The sequence below is a fragment of the Ornithorhynchus anatinus genome, chromosome X5 (assembly GCF_004115215.2).
Source record: "Ornithorhynchus anatinus isolate Pmale09 chromosome X5, mOrnAna1.pri.v4, whole genome shotgun sequence".
NCBI lineage: Eukaryota > Metazoa > Chordata > Mammalia > Monotremata > Ornithorhynchidae > Ornithorhynchus > Ornithorhynchus anatinus.
In genome coordinates, this window is record NC_041753.1 from 45565807 (window position 1) to 45584764 (window position 18958).

The 18958-nt window shown below is 41.5% G+C and overlaps 1 protein-coding gene across 10 annotated transcripts in view; it reads left to right on the forward strand.

Moving 5' to 3' along the window:
• The window catches only part of NFIB (nuclear factor I B), a 312498-nt gene that overhangs the window by 77865 nt on the left and 215675 nt on the right, over positions 1–18958 (forward strand). For 6 of the 10 annotated variants that reach the window (XM_029055078.2, XM_029055081.2, XM_029055079.2 and 3 more), the window contains exons 1-2: positions 12282–12300; positions 17601–18132. In XM_029055078.2, coding sequence (XP_028910911.2) covers positions 17715–18132 — 418 coding nt within the window. In that variant the 5' untranslated portion in view covers positions 12282–12300; positions 17601–17714. Of the gene's footprint in view, positions 1–11080; positions 11464–12281; positions 12301–17600; positions 18133–18958 lie in introns of those variants that run through there. The other 4 variants (XM_029055080.1, XM_003428627.3, XM_001507310.3 and 1 more) reach the window with 2 other exon arrangements.

Consider the following 18958-nt stretch of genomic DNA (forward strand, 5'->3'; position numbering starts at 1 on the left):
TCTTCAATCAATCAATGGTATTTAACGAGTGCTTATTTTTTGCCGAACATTGTACTGAATGGGAGAGAACAATAGAGTTGGATAGATACGTTCCCTGTCCAAAAGGAATTTACAGTTTAGAGGTGGAGACAGACATTAAAATAAATTACAAGATAGGGGAATAGGAGACTAGGAGATCGTGAGGATATTCATTCAATCATGTTTATTGAGCACTTACTGTGTACAGACCACTGTACTAAGCGCTTGGGAGAGCACAATACAACCATAAACAGTCACATTCCCTGCGCAAAACAAGCTTATAGTCTAGAGGTAAGGAAAAAACAATGATTACACATGACTGGCCAGAACATTGCCCAATGATTCATGCAGCTGAGACTTAAGCAGGGTTATAACCAAGTTAGATAAAGTAGTCTGCCCTCACCACTGGGAAGTAACTATGCTTCCCCAGTCGAACACCGCACTTACAACTCTTGACCTAAGTAATCACTTGACCCATGTTTTCTCCCATGTATGTCTAGTTTTTATGCTTGGAAACATTTATCAAAAATGATCTCCTGCTCAATTTTATTTATTGAGCACTTTACTGTGTGTAGATCACTGTACTAAGTGCTTTGGAGAGAATCTGGTGGATCAGAAGAACATAAGAATTTTGTGGTACATCAGTATAGAAACTCATATAGTAAATGCAATGATATCATCAAAGTGTAGATAAGGAACTGGAAAAATTGAGTTTTACAGGCAGTCCTAGACTTAAATTTCAAGTTATGATGAATGGCAGTTATGCTTCTAAATGTGTGCCTGGTTTTGTCTTTACAACGTGACCTTCACTTAGGGCACATGGGCATTGTGAGGAAATGAGGAAACAGCTTTAAACACCATGATGGGGAGGGCAATCGAGAAGAAAAATTAAAGAGTGGAAGGAGACAGCAGATATGTACAAATGTATTGTGGGGCTGGAAGTGGAGTGAATAATGTGGACTCGTTTTATTTTTTTGTTATTTAAATACTTGTAAACCATCTTTCTAAAAGTTATAACCTAGATTGTGGACTTTTTTTCTTTAACAACATGGAATTTTAGGGTCCATGACCCTGAGGGATACTGTAGAAGCTTTTCATTTTTAGGATAAATACAATCAATAAAAACTTATTGTTTTTAAGTATAGTAGCAAGGTGAAAAATCCATCTAGAGTTTTGGTCCCTCTGGTATTCACATAATTGACCAATTTTTTTGGGGGTGAGGAATAGTTGGAATCATTTGATCTATTGTGTAACTGCATAATTAGGCTAAATCAACTGTGTAATAAACCCTTTTCATAAAAATTTGGGGATATTATATAATTGTATATTAATTGTTGATATTTAATTTTATCATATAATTGGATAATATCACATCTTAGTTTAAAATTAATTTTTGTCTGAGAATTTCATTTGCTAAAATCTTAAAGCTTAGTGCAGTAACTTAAGTTTATGTTGCATAAAACAGTGAAACCACTTTTTCAAGGTGATAAAAATGTTTTAGGAACACTTGAATGCCGAATTTCAACATAGAGAAATTACTATGGACTACAGTATAAAACCTACTGTCTCATTCTTTACGTATACATCTATAATTTATATTCCTGTTTTTGACATCCTGAAATATGAAATGCTCTCTTTAAGTTGCTTTGCTTTAAAGACATGAGTGATATTTGAAAGCCCCTTTTACAAAGAGCAAATGTAGCTCTGGAAAGATGTTAATTTGTGTAATGTTGAAAAATACTTTAGGTGCCCTTAACGAGTAGGATTCTTAAATACTTATTTTCTTTTAACAAACGTTAAACCTGAAAAGGCATGGAGATATCACCCCTGTCCCATCCCTACCCCCCGCCCCACATATACACTCAATTAGGCACTCCTAAATAATGACCCTTTCTTGCCCAGATTTATGAACTCGAAAAGTAAACATACCTCAGATGCACACTCAAGATCACACAAAAGCATACATGGGAATGCCCATGAAGGCTCATGTCAACACAAGCTTCTCTGTCTCTCTTTCTTCCCCATCCTTCTTTACTACTCCCCATCTATCCATCTCTACCTACTGATTCCAATCCCCAAGCAGCCCAAAGACTAGATCAGGCCCCCAACACACACAAGGAAGGTAGAGCATCACGCTGCCTCCAATGGCAACGTGTAGTGTTTGTAAGTGGGAGCTGTTGGACATGTCTTGCACAGTCTAGATTTTCTCCTTCCCCTTTTCCAACCTTTCTCCTTCTCTCTCTCTCTCTCTCTCCTTTTCTCCTCCCAGCTCCCTCCGCCACTGTCTCTCTTATTGGAAACTGCCCGATGAATATGCACTGTTCCTTTCCTCCTTTCCTCCTCCTCCTCCTTTGGTATCTCACTCAGCCGCCAGGAGGAAGTGGAGAGCCATACTTCCCACAGCCTCCGGTGCAGGCGGCTAGTGGTAGTCGGGGAGAGAGATGAGGAAAGGGGGGGACAGGAGAGGAAAGGGTGTTTTTGTGGGTGGTGGTTAAAAAGAGCCACCGCCGCTGGCCGGGCCAATGAGAGAGACGTGGAAAGAGGCCAAGTACGCAGCTCAACTCTAGTATCGCCAGCCCGATCTGCAGAGGAGAACCAGGGAGGGAACGAGGGAGAGCGAGCGGGAGAACCAACCCCTTACAAGAGACCAGTTCAGCTCAAAAAAAAAGACTGGGCGGGGGGGTTGGGGGAAGGTCAAACTGCCCTGTACCGCCTTCAAGTCAACTACCAAAGCCTACTCCCCATCCTTGCAACTGAAAGAGTAAAATTGAGAGAGGGAGTGAGGAAGAGGATGGGGAGGGGGCTAACTCATGGCTTAGGGGCTTTGACTTTTACCTTCTTGCTCACCTTTGTGTAAGATTGTTTTTTTTTTCCGATTGTGGTATTGCAGAAAAAAAAATGAGGATAACAGTGATAATAATGCCCAGTCCTGAAAAATCATAAGCAAAAACAACATGCAAAATAAAAACAACCCATGAGAAGCCTAAATATCTACCTGAGAAATGTGAAGCCTATGGTCTTGTGCTGTTACAGATTTCAGAATTCCATTTATTTAATGCAATATAGTGCGGTGGTATGTGGCATTGAAATGATGGATTTTATTTGCTTGGCTTGTTCCTTTTTCCAGACGCAGATTGTCCTCTCTGTGGTTTTTAAAGTGAATATGTTAAATCCCTTCCTAAATGTTGATACTACTTCTGTTTTGCAGGATGAGATATGAGTGGATTGTGTATGTGTGTGTGTATACTATGTGTATGTGTGTGTGTGTATATATATGTGTGTGTGTGGGTGTATATATATATATATATATATCTTTTGGTTTTGGCAGCTTTTGTATATGGGTCATACTTTTTTTTTGCCAGGAATCAGAGGATGAGAGTATGCGTCCAAAATGTGCTGAACTTGGCACATTTCCTACTTCAATTCCTCCCCCCTCCTCTCCCCACCTTCTCTGGCAGGCAACATTCAGTTAAACGCTGGAAAGAATTAATGTGCAAATGTTTCTTTAGTTGAACCTTGTAGCTAGCTTCTTTTCTTGCTTGATACATTACTATTTCCTTATTTTCTCTTTATTTTAGATACCACCGTCTATTCTGCTACACATGCTCATAAAGCATGCCTTTCAGGGATGGGGGAAGAGGGGTCAATAGGAGTGTCTCAGGGAAAGTACCATGATTTCTTTGTTTGGTATGCATAGAGTTTTTATCATTTTTAACTTTAATTTCAAGTGCTTTTACTATGTCTCGTTCTTTTCTCATGGTTGAGTTTTGATGGTGGTGAAAGCAGGTTTATTATTATTTTTTTTAAGAATGCTGTTGGGATTTTTTCTGGATGCTTCACCCTCACTTTTTGCTGTAAGAATTCTTTATTAAATCAGCGTGTGTATGTGCGTGTGTGTGTGTCTGCCTGTCTGCCTTCCTTTTCCTTGTCCTCTCTTAGCCAGTGTGTCTGGGCCACATTTTAATGCACAATATCCCATCCATTAAGTTGTGGTTGAATGCAGGAGTGTGAGGACTTGGCAGCTCTCAGGTTGAAGGGGGCGGGGAAGCCAGTTTCGACTTTGACACAAGATGTCGATGTGGCGTGATCTGAATTATTATTAACGCTGTGAACATGGCCATCTTCTCCTCCTCCTGTTGGAAGAGCTTCCACTGAACTTGAGACGGAACAGACAAGATCTCCAAGTTTTTTTTTTTTCTAAGCACAGTACAGTAGCTGGCAGAGAAAAGGCGCCAAAACACACAAGATTAACTTTCTTTGAACTGATCTTGGAGCAACCATCTCATGTGACTTTAACTTTGAATCGGTGAGGGATTGAGGGAGGGGGTTAACTTATGAACCCTGATTTGAATACTTAAATCAGTTCTAAGAAGTAAAAAATGCAGATACTCACATGTACTATATATATATATATGTATATATATACATACTGCATGTATTGCTGTAGTCAGGAAAAAAAATATGATGGCTAATGTGTGCGCTCCAAAGAGTCCAAGATCTTAGTTAATGTGTGTGTTAGAACACACTATAGAAGAGAGTAGATTCCAGCCTATTGTGAGGCTGAGAACTGACCTTTCTGCACCTTGAGTAAAAACTGCAGAGTTGTGAAACACAAAACGTTGTGGTTTACAGTTTTACATTTGAGGTTTGATGTTTTCATTTGATGGTCAGGGAGATGGAGCAAGCTCGGTACTGAAAACTTCCGTACTCAACCTTGTGTGGATAAAGGTCAAGCATTCATACACCCATTGATAGAGTTATACAGTAGGAGCTGTTAGATATAAACAACGCCAATTATAATTGACGGTTGAGATAGCATTATACTGGGAGACAGACTGAAAGTGCTGAATTGGAAAGGTTGTTGGGTTTAATTTTAGAAAGATTCATAAGCAGAATCTTTATATATTAAAAATTGAAGTGTCATGCTTTAACTTTCAAATTAAATTTATTTGTGGTTTTACAGAATTATTTTAATTAGATTCATATGAATAGACCGAAGTGTCAGTATGAGGCATTGGTATGGCTATAGGGTGAGATGTGATGTCATAAACAACTGAGTTTTCTTTTGGTAGTTTATAAGTTCGTAGAAAACCTTGATTATGTTACCCTGATATTTAGTTGAGGCCCGTGCCTCTAAGTAAAATGAAAACCCTATATTTTAGAGAAATATTTTGCATTGTGCAAAGAAGAATGTATAAAATGTATGTAACGGTTACTCAGGAGTAGCTCCTCAGGATTTTAGGGAACCAAGCTCTCGTAGTTAATATTCCAAAATCTACTGCTAATGTTGTCTTTTTAAGCCCAGTGACACAGTAAAATGGATAGTTTAAATCAGAATTTAGGAGGAAATGGAGAAAATTACCTTGAATTATTTTTCATGATATTAATGCCCTGCATTAGAACTTTTCAAGAAGAAATGACCAAACGTCCAATTTATTTCAAGATATACAAATATTATGATAGAACACATCAAGAACAATAAAATCAATTTGACTTTGAAAACAAAATGGAGATATAATTTGACCTTTTAAAATTGTCATCAGGTTGTCATAGGACAGATTCCCCAATTCTCTCGAAATTACTCTATAGTAGCTGTAAAGATGCAGAACTTTGGAGTTTGTTTATTTCAGCACCGAGAGACAAGAGAATGTATTTGTTTCGAACTGGAATAAAACTACTGTAAGGTCTGAATTGAGCCAGAGGTAAAACGTGGCAGGGTGAACACTGCAATCAAGCGAACACATATTTTCAGAATATTGATTTCTAAATTGTCCCCAGGAAGCCAACTAAACTCAGAGCACGTTTGAAATCGATGGCGTTTCACTGTGTTTAGCGTTTCAACTTGGGTACGTGTGTGAGAATATATATGTGTATATGGATCAATTACAATACTTGAGTGTTGGAATTTCAGTGTAAAGCGAGTATTCTTATTAACAAAGTACAATAAGCTTTTTTTTAATCCTCAGACAGCTCCGACTTGAGGAGACAAAACAACTTCTAATCGGGGGGAAAAAAGTTCGCTGAAAGGGGTTGCAGTAATATTTATTATTTTTATTCACCTTGCTGGTGGTGCTCTGAGTGTTGGGTGTGAACAGTGTGTATAAGAGGCAGGGGGAGGGGTAGCGGAGAAAAGACAGTAATACGAATTCTTCGAGAGGGGGAAAAAGTTGAGTACTGAATTTGCTAGAAATGTAGCAGCTTCTTAAGTCCTGGGGAGCGGTGGATGCAGTTAAAGTAAAAGCAACCTCGGCTGTGTTTTCACACACACACACACACACACACACACACTCTCTCTCTCTGTGTAGATATGACATTGTGATTTTGCGGCTGTGCACATGTGCGCGGTTTGTGGTATGTGGTTCACTCAAGAGGAACCTCAAGTCTCCCAAGCGGACACCCGTCGTCCTCGTTCCGGGCATGACATGGAGTGTGGGGAGAGGGGGGCTTCCCTGGCTTTCCCAAAGTTCCCGGAGAGCAATTTTACAGACTGTTTCATAGGGTCAGGAGGACGCGTGTCTTATTTGTATTTATTTAAACAATATTAACGTTGGCGATGTGAGGAAAGTTCAAGGGAAGGCTGGGTGGGCGGGGGGGGGGGGGGGGGGAGACACGGGACGGACGAGATAATGATTAAAACTGACGAAATCCAAAATCTTCAATCTCACGACATCAGTTTCTTCAGAGGAACGGAGGTGGGCTTGGTAGAATAAGGGCAGGGGGCGGTTAATCAGTATTTAGAGACGCTTGAGCTTTGTCTGCCTGGAGGCGGTCGCTCTTCTCTACTGAAGACCAGAATAAGGCCCGGGTCCTGTTAGAGCTCATTTCTGTCCGATACCCGAGGGTACCTACATTCTGATTTAAAAGTAATAAAACTTGATGCAAGGGTTAGAAAAGATGTATGTCTGTACACATATATGATAACTGTGGGTTGGAAGGAGGGAATTTTTTTAGCACAGTAAGTGCTTTCAAGACTCTCGAAGGTTGCTGAGTTGACAGAAGATGTTAGCGCATGCAGGCGTTGCCATAACTGCCACTCTTGGTCCTTCGACCAGTTTTCGACCAGTTTGAAAGTGTGTCTGCCCAGCATGGGGTACTGTACTTTAACCCATTCGGGGGATGGGGGGGTGCTAGAGAGTTTTTGAAAACCTCGGAGTAGTCGCAATGCTGAGTTGAAAATAGTTATTTTTACGGTGTTAGGAGGAAAACAACTACGTGCCGCCTCCCCCCACCCCCTCATCTTGAGGAAAGATTGCTGGATTTCTATACTGGAGCATGGATGGAGGCTCCGTCGCTGAGAGAAATCAAGCGGTGTACCGGAACCCATCCCTCCAGCCCCCCTTTCCCAAGGAGGTTTTCTGGTTATTCCTGGATAACGTTTGCTATTCCTGGAAACACCTAGAGGGAGCCTGGCACTGGTTAAGCAAGAAGCAGTGGTTTTACTGGTGGGGTGTGAGTGAGCCGAAGGGCTGGGTCCATGCATGTGCGGGGCGTCTAAGGGCAGGAAGAGGAGCGGGAGGCAAACGAGAGGGAACTGCTGCCGCTTTACCACTATAACCACCTCACCGGCGACCCGATCGTGCTCATTAACTCCCGCCTGCCTTCTTCCTGGTTTAGAAACCCACTTTAGGGAAAAACCAAGAACCACAGAAGGGAAAACTCACCGTTTTGATCCAATGGAAGATCTACACACTTTAAGAGGGTTATGTTGTGAAAGGTGGGCTGATCTGGCCCAAATGGTGTCCGATTCTGGGCGATAGAGGCCTACCAGATCTCTCACGATCCTTACCTGCGGCCCGGCACCAGCTCTACTGTCTCCACCGCCGCCGCTGGCCCTGCAGATGCTGCTGCTGCTGCGGCGGCGGCTGCTGCTGCTGCTATTTACTAGTGGTGCAGTTTCTTACTCCGGCAGGGTGTTCCGAGTAGCTGCAGCCTTTTTTTTTAAAAAAAAAAAACACTTTTGGATGAGATCTTTGGGAATAAAGGAGAACTCTCCCCCCACCCCCAACCCCCCGCGCTTTGGACGGCAGGGAGCAAAGCTTAGTGGAGAAACCTGGCGAGCTTTTAGGAAGAGGCCCGTCGCTCCAAAGAGAAGAACCAGATCAAAGATTTGAGGCTGCAAGCCAGAGGGAGAAAAGAGGACAGAACAGATAGGGGATGGGGAATAAAGAAACGGACGGGAGAGAGGATGGGCGAGGTAGTTTCTAAGCAATTTGACAAGAGACCGGCGGCAGTAAGGATTCGTGTACGAGTCCCAAGCGCACGAAGAGGTGTGTTCAAGGATTTTAGTGCATTTGTGCCAAGGGGAATGTCTTTTATGGTAAATTAACTCCAGTTAAATTGAACATTAATTCAAAGGGAAACTCCGGTAGTTAAAGCGAACGTTAGGAAGCTTTTTGCAGTGTCTAGAGGCTGTGGATGAGAGAAGGAATAGGGAAAATTTTGCGAAGGGAGACCGTAGGTAGTAAAGCAAAAATAGTGTGCGCGCGCGCGCGTGTGTGTGGGGGGGGGGGGAGGGGTGGGATGCCTTTTTATTAGAGAAGAAAAATGGGTGTTTACTTCGGTTAACTCTCCTTGCATCAGAAGGCTGACAACTTAGTCGTCACGTTTTATTATCCTTAAAACAAAGAAAATCAGTCGCTGTTTAAACACTTAGAATATAATTTGGCAAAGAGTGAAAGTACAGCAAACACCCAGCAGTATGGCTCAGGTTTTTTTAGAAGGGTTAACTCGCTTGAGTTCTCGCCCGATCCTCATACCTGCCTTACGAGACTCTCTCCCCCCTTCCCCCGCCCCGGCTCGTAAATTTATGGGGATTGCAGCTGGTAGACTTGGCAAGATCCCCTCATTAAGGGCCCTCTTTGAAAACGGGCTGTGTTTGAGCATTTCCCTAATGAGGACAGGACGGGGTTAAAAAGTGACCATTTCATGGTTGACTTGAACCTGCCTACTTTTTTGATGTGTCGTTGCGAAATGTTTGATTTGAATAACTCCCACTTGGAAAAGGGGGGAAAAAACTCACGGTTCCTCCAGGAAGGTGGGAAGGGGGAGAAAAGAGGGAGAAGGAGAGATCATTTCAAAGTATTTAAAAGAGGAAAGAATAAAGTTTCACAAGACGGCCTCAATCCCTGCCCAAGAACGCTCCCCACCGCAAAGGGAGAAGGCAGGACGAGGGCGCCTTCCAGACCCCATTCCCTGTCCCCGGTAAGGTACCGTTCAGGGGATCGAGGCAGTCGCTTTCCACTATTGTCTGCACCGCTCTCTCCGCTCCCTCTTTCGCCCCCCGCCCCCATCACTGAAAAATGTTCGGAGGTGAGACGGGATGGGGGGGCGGGCAGGGGAGGAGGATGCTGAGAGAGGCTCTTCTTTAGAGCACTGGAGTAAGTTCCTTCACTAGTCAGAAACGCGTCGCTCAGACTGGGCTAGAAAAAATAGCCCATTCTCTAAGATTGGAAACAGACCCTGGGAAAGAACGCAGCTACCGGGGTCGCTGCGCGCTCTCGCTTGCTCGCTCATTCAGACTCCTGCTACTCGTTGGGGCGCGGGTTACGGCAAGGAAGTCAAGCAGGCATAGCTCTACTTGCGCCCCAGTGGGGGGGTGGGGATTCATTCGTCTCTTCGATGTACCTCCGTCCCGTCCCCCCGCCTCCGAGTGGCCGGTGGGGTGGGGATTCAGTGCAAGCCCGTGTGTTGGTGGAAGCGAGGGAGGGGAAAAGGAAGGGGCGGAGGCTCCTGGCACCGTCCGCCTGAAAAGAGGGAGGAGGGCCACGTGCAAGGGGCACCCCGGGGGAGGGCGGCAAGCCACTGAGCGCCGCTGCCGGCAGCGGCTCCTCGGCTAACCTGCAGCTGGGAGAGACCTGCGAAGTGTTCCCCTTTGCGCGGTGGCTTTCTCAAAGCCCCCCTCCCCCCATTTCTAGTTTGCACCACAATCCCCGGTCGCTGCCTCCACTCTCGTCCACTTCTAACACAAGTCCGCTGGACCGCGCCGTTCGCGGGCTGGGCTGACCGAGCCGGGGCTGCCGACGGCCGCGGTCCCCCGTGTCCTTGCGTGTGAGGGAATTTTCCATTCGCCGTTTCCCGGGGCAGAGAGCGGAGACGCTTCGTCTCCACCACTCTGATCTTTCCGCCGCACAAATAATCAGCTCCGGGCGACCCAAGTACCCCCTTCTCTAAGGAAAGGGCGGCGGGAGAACGGCGGGGAGATAGGAGAGGGAACAGGGGCCTCGATGGGGCTGAGAGATTTGTTTTTGAAAACCATGTTTCTCCTGCTCGACTATTAGGTGATTAACAAATAAATAAGGAAGAAGAAAGGCAGAGAGGAGAAGGTGGGAGGCGGAGGACAGTGAGGGGCGGGGGGAGGCTGGTGGAAATGGAATGTGCGTTTGCAGGAGGAGGAGTGAAGCGATGATTGTGTAATTAAATAATAAAACAATCCTTAAGTCTGATTTGGAGAGAGCTGCAGTGGGGTCCGGAGGGTGTAACCGGTGAATTTTTCAATTTCCAAGTTTGCATCGAAAGGGGGGAAAAAACCCTCAGAACAGATAGAGGATTTAGAAAGCGGGAGAGATTTTTTTTTCTTTGGATATTCAGGAGATTTTTTTTCTTATAGTGGGCGTTTAGAAAACGGCCCCTTAAGGTTGCCCACATAAGACACCGGGAGAGGAGAAAGTGTCGGAGCGGGAGAGAGTAAGGCAGAGGCTCGAGGTGGCGGCAGCCGCCGCGAGAAGCAGACGAGAGACCGCGCGGGGCGAAACATTTTCCGCCCTTGGGGAACAAGCAGACACTCACACAATCTCCTTCTTTCCCTCTCTTTAGCGCGCGCCATCGCACACGCACGCGCGCACAGACACACACACGCGCACACGCGCGCAACACACACAGTCTTCTTGCAAAGTTTCGCCTCTGATCACTCCAGGATCTTCCTGCATTGCTCCGGACTGTAACCTTGAACTTTATCAGCCTTGTGACAGTTTTTTTTCCCTTTTAAAAAGCAATCCCCCCCTCCCCCCCTTCCCAAATCAAACAACCCCTTCCCACTCCACCCCCTCCCCCAACAACAGCAAAACAAAAACAAACCCCCAAACCCCAGCTGAAAAACAACCAAGAGCAGCAGAAGGAGCAGCAGCCGCCGCCTCCGCAGCAGCAGCAACCACCACCACGGCTACTGCGCCGCGACAGCAAGAGGGTTAAAAGTGTAGATTGGATTTCACCCCGGGAAATCTAGCACACGGAGTGAACTTGAATCTTTGGCTATTTAAGGAGGACTGGGTTTGTTGTTAAGTTGTGGTGATCCAGGGCAGAGCCCCGTCCTGATTGATCTCATCTCGTGTCTCAGATGACTGTAAAATGAATAGATGAAATTTTTCCTTCTGAGGCTTTTCTTTGGGATCTCCAGGAAGCGCGTTTTAAGGCGAAGTCATGATGTACTCTCCCATCTGTCTCACTCAGGTAGGTATCTAAGTGGGATTTCTCTCTCTCTCTGGGAGTCGTGGTGGTATTTTCTTTTATCAGTCAATTGGCTTTAATGGGGGAGGAAAGGAAATTAAAGAAGCGCCTAGTTTAGAGTCCTTTTCGGTTTGGGGGACGAGGGGGTAAGAAGGGGAAGGCGGGCAAGAAGGCCAGTTTATCACCGGTCAGAATGCCTCTACTCCCGGATGGTGGTTGGGTTGTAAATCGTGCGGATCTTTTTTTAGGAAGGGACTCACCGATCTTGAAGTGTGGGAAATGTGCACTTGTTCATTGAAAGTGTGTGCAAGTTCGTAAAAGCGCTCCTGAAAATCTGCTAAGGTGTCAAATAGAGGGGTGCGAAAGGGAGAGGCATGGGGGAAGGATAAAATTCCTCTACAAAGAGAAGTTTTTGAAACATATTTGTATTGGACCTGCACTGCTTTCTTTGAACTCCCCTGTTCCTTTCTCTTAACTTAGTCTCTAGCAGTGTAGGGGAGTGAGAGGAGATGGTAGTTGTTTTTTTTATTTAAATGAACATTACTAATGTAAATACATGTTTAATTATTATTTAACCTGTTAAAAAATGATGTGCAGAAGGATAACCAAACTGACTTGTAAGCTAGGTACCGGAGCATTTTCTCTCTTTATTTTGTTGATTGAGATTCATGATCCAATCTACACTTTTTAATGGAAAAATGAACTCTTTGTGATTAGACACCTATTGCAAATATTATTTGATTTATTGGACTTTTATAGCTATTAAGAAAGTAAAATTTTGTGGATTTCATGGAGAGCTGTACATTTTTGGATTATCTGGGCATAACATGTGGGGATAAGGTAATGTGTCGCTTCTTTTAAAATCATTTTAGCCCTTATTTGGCTGCCCTCCCTCCCAGTCCCCATCCAAAAATTAGATTTCTGAAAAGAGACTAAAAAGAATGTTATGGATTTACATCACCCCCCCCCCCCCCCAACCATGATTTTAAGCCACAGAGTCTTATGGAAAGTGGCAGGACAGAAGCTATTTGGGAGGCTGCAGGGAATTTGTTATTGCCCTATTGAGAAGTAAATATCTTGGTCCTATAGAAGCAGTATATTAAAACTCTAAAGCTGTAGGACAGTTTTCTGTACTTCAGTTCAAGCCTGTTTTAGGAGGATGTGCGGTAAACTGATGACTGATAACCACTTGCCACCACATTGACTTTGAAGACAAATAGGCAAAGGAAGTGTGAGCAAGTTTTGGGATGCTTTTAAATTAAAAAATCCAATATTATTATGATACATTTATGTAATAGACAAATGATAAAAGATTTCAATTGTTTGACAATTAGAAACCATTGTAATTCAAAAGGACTGAGGCATTCATAAATTGTGAATGAAGATGAAAACAATGATAAGGCTTATTCAGTGATTGGATACAGTCCTGTAGCTTTTTGGCTGACACATTTTTTATTGTTTATATTTTGTTTGGCATTTGAGCATGATTGACTTAGATATGGATATTTTCTACAAGTAATAGTGAACTTTAATTTTAGCGAAACAGTGGAAAAGAGATTAACTGAGCTATTTGAATATTGGAAAGTGAATGAAAATTCCTAGCCACGATAAATAACATTGTAGCTGCTAATAGACACCTGTATGTCCTAAGATATGGAACTGATTTTGTTATAATCCACTTTTATGATACTTTTAAATCTTTTTGACATGGTAGGATTTATGAGCAAGTAAAATATACAAAATAAAGCCCCATTTCACTTGCAAAGTGGTGCATACTTGCTCCTACCTGTAAAGTACTGGGCAATTATTTCTTTCTCTATATCACATATTCCTAACACCCGTTTTTCACAATCTTCACCAGGAGATAGACTTCATTTCCTCCAGATCTTTCCCTAAATGCCAATAGCTTTATGGTGAAACACATATTTAGCAATAGCTCAACATAACGGCTATCCCGGAGTACATACAAACTGCCCCTCCAACACACATGCACACACGCCCGCACATACGTATCCATATGAGAGTGTGTGCATATACATATATGTCTGTGTATGGATATGTATATATGTAAAACACTTATATATGCCCCCACAAAAATATATGCTATATACATACAGACCCCACTCCCTTTATGGTCCTACTGCAGCGTGTATAATGGGTACCCGCAAATCCTCTCTGCACCAAGAATACAAGTATAATAGATTGACAAAGAGATTCCTACTTTCACCTGTTTTAATAATCTAAACATTGTTTCTGGACTTAAAGCTTTCTAAAGAAGATTTTATGTAACATCACACGGTACTAATTTGAGCTTTAGATTTAAGATTGAAGTTTTTTTTGATGAATTGTGGCTCAAGTTAAAGATTCTGTCTCAAAAATCAATTTTAGAAAAGGTAATTAGTCAGTGACTATCTTGATTTCTCTTTATATGCTGAAAGTACTGAACGCCAATACTAGAAACCTTTTTTAAGATTTGCAGGAATGAATCAGTAGCACACCTGCTTGATTAAAACTTTGCAAAGTAGCAACTCCTTCTGAAGCATAAGGTATGCAGGTTTTAGAATGTAGTCAGAATTCTATAAACGTGTTGCTTAAGTTGATATTCAGCTGTTGGAATGCTACCGAATCAGTTCCTGATACTTGCAAGGAAAAAGACTTAGGTCACATACAGTTTTACATTTGCTTATTTGGGTCATGATGAATATAATCACTCTTTTACCCGACTTAGTAGGATCTGATTGCTATCCTTTATGCGTTTTGAGGTTCTTTTGAATCGGTTTCAGTGTTCATTTTTTAAATACTGTAATGGTTCTAGAAGCCTAAAAAAAATAGTTTTCTTTTACCTTTCTAGAAACCATAGTCTCAATGTGCAGATAAAATTAGTACAGAGTAGTGAGATCAAGAATGCATGGTTTTACATTCTTAGCTGCCAGTTTTGAGTCATCTTTATTTTATTCATAGAGTATATTTTGACCAAATTTTGGAAGAAGACAAACAGGGAAAAAGCAAATGCATTTTTATAAAAATTTTCTAAGAAGATTAAGCTATCTACCTGTACTGTAGAATAGTTTCGGTTTGGAAGCTGTATTTCCCAATGGCTATGCATATATACGTCCAACTTCCATTTTTGTCTAAAACATTATTACATATTCTACCATTGTGCCATTTGAAAACCTTTATTTTCATAAATCTTGTTCCTTTGCCCCCGCGCGCCTGTGTGTGTTTGTATGTGTGTGGAAACAACTATGATCTCCATTGGTGTCATATAAAACCATTTAAAAAAGCTGTCCCCGAAAATGTAAAATCAGCCTCATTTTGTAGATGGTGTTTAATATGATCAATAGCAGTCTTCATTCAGAATTATTTTTATGTACTTATTAGTGTTTCATTTGAAAGGAAGGTAGACAATGAAAGTCTTGCAGATTTTCGATAACACCATTTTGGAGGTAAATGACTTTCTTTGCTCAGAATTTTTCATCAGTGAGTAAGCATTACAACCATATAATATTTAGACAGGATAATAAAAGCATCAGCAAATTAAGAAGTGAATTTTTTGCATTTTCCAAAAGACATGCAGTGAGTGGGAATTGGAAAATCCTCAAATTTGAAACCTAAAAAAAATTACTGATTTTCAAGAATCTTAATGCTCACATATTTACAGCTAGATAAATTTAATCAGTTCTGCACCTCATGTCTTTAAAAGAAAGTGAAATATGAAATGTTGTGTTTAGCCATTAGCGTGTCTGCATTGTTTAATACCTGTTAAAACAGTGATGCAGTTTGAGGTTAGCAACATCATTGTTCTAGGGACAAAGTTGGGTGTGTGTTGTTTTTTTTTTTTAAATCAACCTCTAAAGATTTTCTAAATTTAAAGCAAGCTGTTCCTAAATCCAAAGCGAAAATGAATAAGATACTGCACAGGTTGTGGGGAACTTCAATTCTGACACACGTTGGAAGTCCTAATTTTTTCTAGAAGTGTTTCATTTGGCATTTATTTTAGAGCGAAAAAATAAACTTTCTATAGTTACAGAGAAAGCAAAAAGCATGGCATCCAAAAGAGTATGGAGATAGGGAGGTCTTATCATGGGCTGTGGTTACTCAGAGCTGGGCTGCCTTCCCACACAAAGAACAGATTGTGGTTTAACTCTTTCCATGGCCTAGTTTTATGTGCAAGCATAGTAACCGAATTGTTCAAATCTCTGCTGGAAACTCCTGATCAGTTTAATGATTTCCTCTGTGGCACTTTGTTATGCTTCATGCTGTAATGTAATCATCTGCATCCTATATTGTTATACAATATGAATTCAGTTTGTTTTTCTGCTGAAAGTATTTTTAAGGCACGATGTGAAATGCTTTGCACGGCTACAGTATTGATCTTGTGTATATGTGCTTGGGGAGTTTACATTAAAGTATTATATGTTCTTTGCATATTGGTTACTAGCGTTTAAGCATTTCATAGTAATTAAACATTCTAATAATAACATATTATTTAAAGACCGATTGATAAGATGAATAGAATTGTAAAGAACATTTCCTCTGTTATGAGATCATTAGTTGTAGTTTTTTACCTAATGGAATTAATCAGTCTGCTGATTACACATAATTCATTCCACATTTGTCAGGGCAACTAACATTAATTTATAAACTGTAACTTGGGATATGATCACTTAGAGAAAGTTCTTTTGTGGTTTTGGTGACAGAGTACAATCAACGTGACTAATAGCTTAAACTCTTAAAAATAAAGCAGTGGTAAGAGATATTTCCTCTTTTGTTGTAAATCTTGGATTATTTTATTTATATAATGTGAGTTCACAGAATTTGAAGAGTTTTTTTTCTGGAGAGTTATAGGTATAGACACGCGAACAAGTGTCCATCCAGTAATGACAAAAATGGACAACATTTGGGAGTAGCATAAAATATTCCTTTGGGGGGGGGGAATCAGGGAAATGAACTTTATCTAAAGCAGTCAGCGAAGGCAGAAAGAATTTATGAACTTCTAAGTAAGCCATTCTAAGAAATACCCTCCCAACATATGTGTGTGTGTGTGTAGATGCACATTTAACTATGGAAAGTGAATTGAACATTTTTCACAAAAGCAGTATCTGGCCTGTGCTCTACGTCTAATGTCACCCTGGTACAGCGTGTAGAAACACCAAGAATGTAAAGTTTGTGCCAAGTTGCCATTTTTCATTGTCCACCTCAGATTGAATTTTAAGGGGTTTAGAATAATTGCTACACTCATGTGATCAGTTAACAAATTAACCGACACCGTGGGGCTTCAGATCCCATTAGTGAAGGTGCCGGAAGAACATTCATGTAATTTCTGTTCTCAACTTTATAAACTTATTATTTTATGAAGTTGGAAAGTTCAAGAACTGCAACGTAGAGGTCCGAGTATGGATACCTGTTCAGAGCTTTACACCCCTACACGTGACTTTTTTTTCCCCCCTTTCCCTTACTGTATACTGGTTTCTCTAGTTACCACTACTGGAATGGTGCCGTTCAGCATAGGAATGTTGGACGTTTGATAAGAAAATGGATCAAGTTTAATGGCGCATGCTCTTTGTGCCACCAGCGGTCTCTTGCTGAGAGCATGCTCCAAAAGAGGGGACTGTGGGGCATTACACTGAGCATGTATATGCTTTGTGTTTCTGTGCCACAGAGAAGAGAAATGAACTGTGGCATCGCTCCTGCCTTCTGAACAGCTCTGCTCAGAATTTTAAAAAATCTTACTGTGCTTTGTTAAATGGTACTACCTAGTATTAGTTGATACATCCAAAATTTAAACGTTAGATGTGAAATACCTTGATCATGTCTATGGTAATGAGAGATGAAGTCTGTATGCCATGATAGTGGGTAGAGTAAGAAGTGGATATACGGGCTCTAAGACCCTCATTTGAAGAAAAAAAAAAGTCCCTGAACGCTAACATGGACAAAACAGGCAGCCCAGAATCCTTTCTTCTCTTGTTCTGCTGGTGTAGTAATTGTACATAATAAAAGGAAACCGTGCAGACTTTCACAAATGAAGTTAACTTGATTCTGTATTTTGTATTTGGGAGAATTGTACCTTATTTTTCTGAGTTTTTGAAAGAAACTGACTTTGCGCTTTCTCCTTCTTCCCTCCCCCACTTCTTCCACAGGATGAATTTCACCCATTCATCGAGGCACTTCTTCCACATGTCCGTGCAATCGCCTACACTTGGTTCAACCTGCAGGCTCGAAAACGCAAGTACTTTAAAAAACATGAGAAGCGAATGTCAAAGGATGAGGAAAGAGCAGTCAAGGATGAGCTACTTAGTGAAAAGCCTGAAATCAAACAGAAGTGGGCATCCAGGCTCCTCGCCAAGCTGCGCAAAGATATCCGCCAAGAGTACCGGGAGGATTTTGTGCTCACCGTGACTGGGAAGAAGCACCCATGCTGTGTATTATCCAATCCCGACCAGAAGGGTAAGATTAGGAGAATCGACTGCCTGCGACAGGCTGACAAAGTCTGGCGTCTGGATCTAGTCATGGTGATCCTCTTCAAAGGCATCCCCTTGGAAAGTACGGATGGAGAACGGCTCATGAAATCCCCACATTGCACAAATCCAGCACTTTGTGTCCAGCCACATCATATAACAGTATCAGTTAAGGAGCTTGATTTGTTTTTGGCATACTACGTGCAGGAGCAAGGTAGGAGCAGATTGTTGTTTCTGTTTCTAAAGGGTCTATTTAAAGCACAATTTTAAAACAATTCTCTGAGGTATATGTAGTTGTGTGTGTGTGTATGTGCGTGTGTGAGAAAGAGAGAGGTACATTACTTATATGAACTATATATATATATACACCAACTCAAACACAACATTTTTCTGTATATGACTGCAGATTAAAATGCGGGTATCCCCGCAGAGGAACACTGCCATGTACAAGCTATACAAATATAGATATAGCACACATGAATAGAAGTGCTTCAGAAACCCTAGGAAAGAGGTATGTTTTCTTTGAAAGAGTCACTTCATGAAAAAATAGTGCATATTGGAAAAACAATAACTATATGTATGCCATTTTAGTTTATCAAAGAAATTTATCATAGCATTCATTCTTCCAACTTCAATAATATCTATCTACAAATATGTGCATTTTTATATGCATTTGGAAATATGGGTTCTTAGTTTTTCTATTACCCTCCTACCTTTAGTACATTTTTTCAGATCATGTCCCTCAGAACTCCACAAAACGAAATTAAAAAGTTGCTCTCTGTTGTTTAAAGGGCCTGGTATTCAAAGATATATTGGCTATCTGTGTTGATAGAATACTCAGTATTACAGTCAACACTCAGTTTTGACTCGATTTGTTTTATATAATTTATGCTATTAAATTTTGCCACTAAACTGAATGTCCAGATCAGCCTAACTTTGAAAGGTGTACTTTTACAGTGCAAATTCATGGTAATATTTTGAAATTCGGTCACACAAAAATAAAATATAAATTACACTGATCTCTTTTTGGATACTTTTGG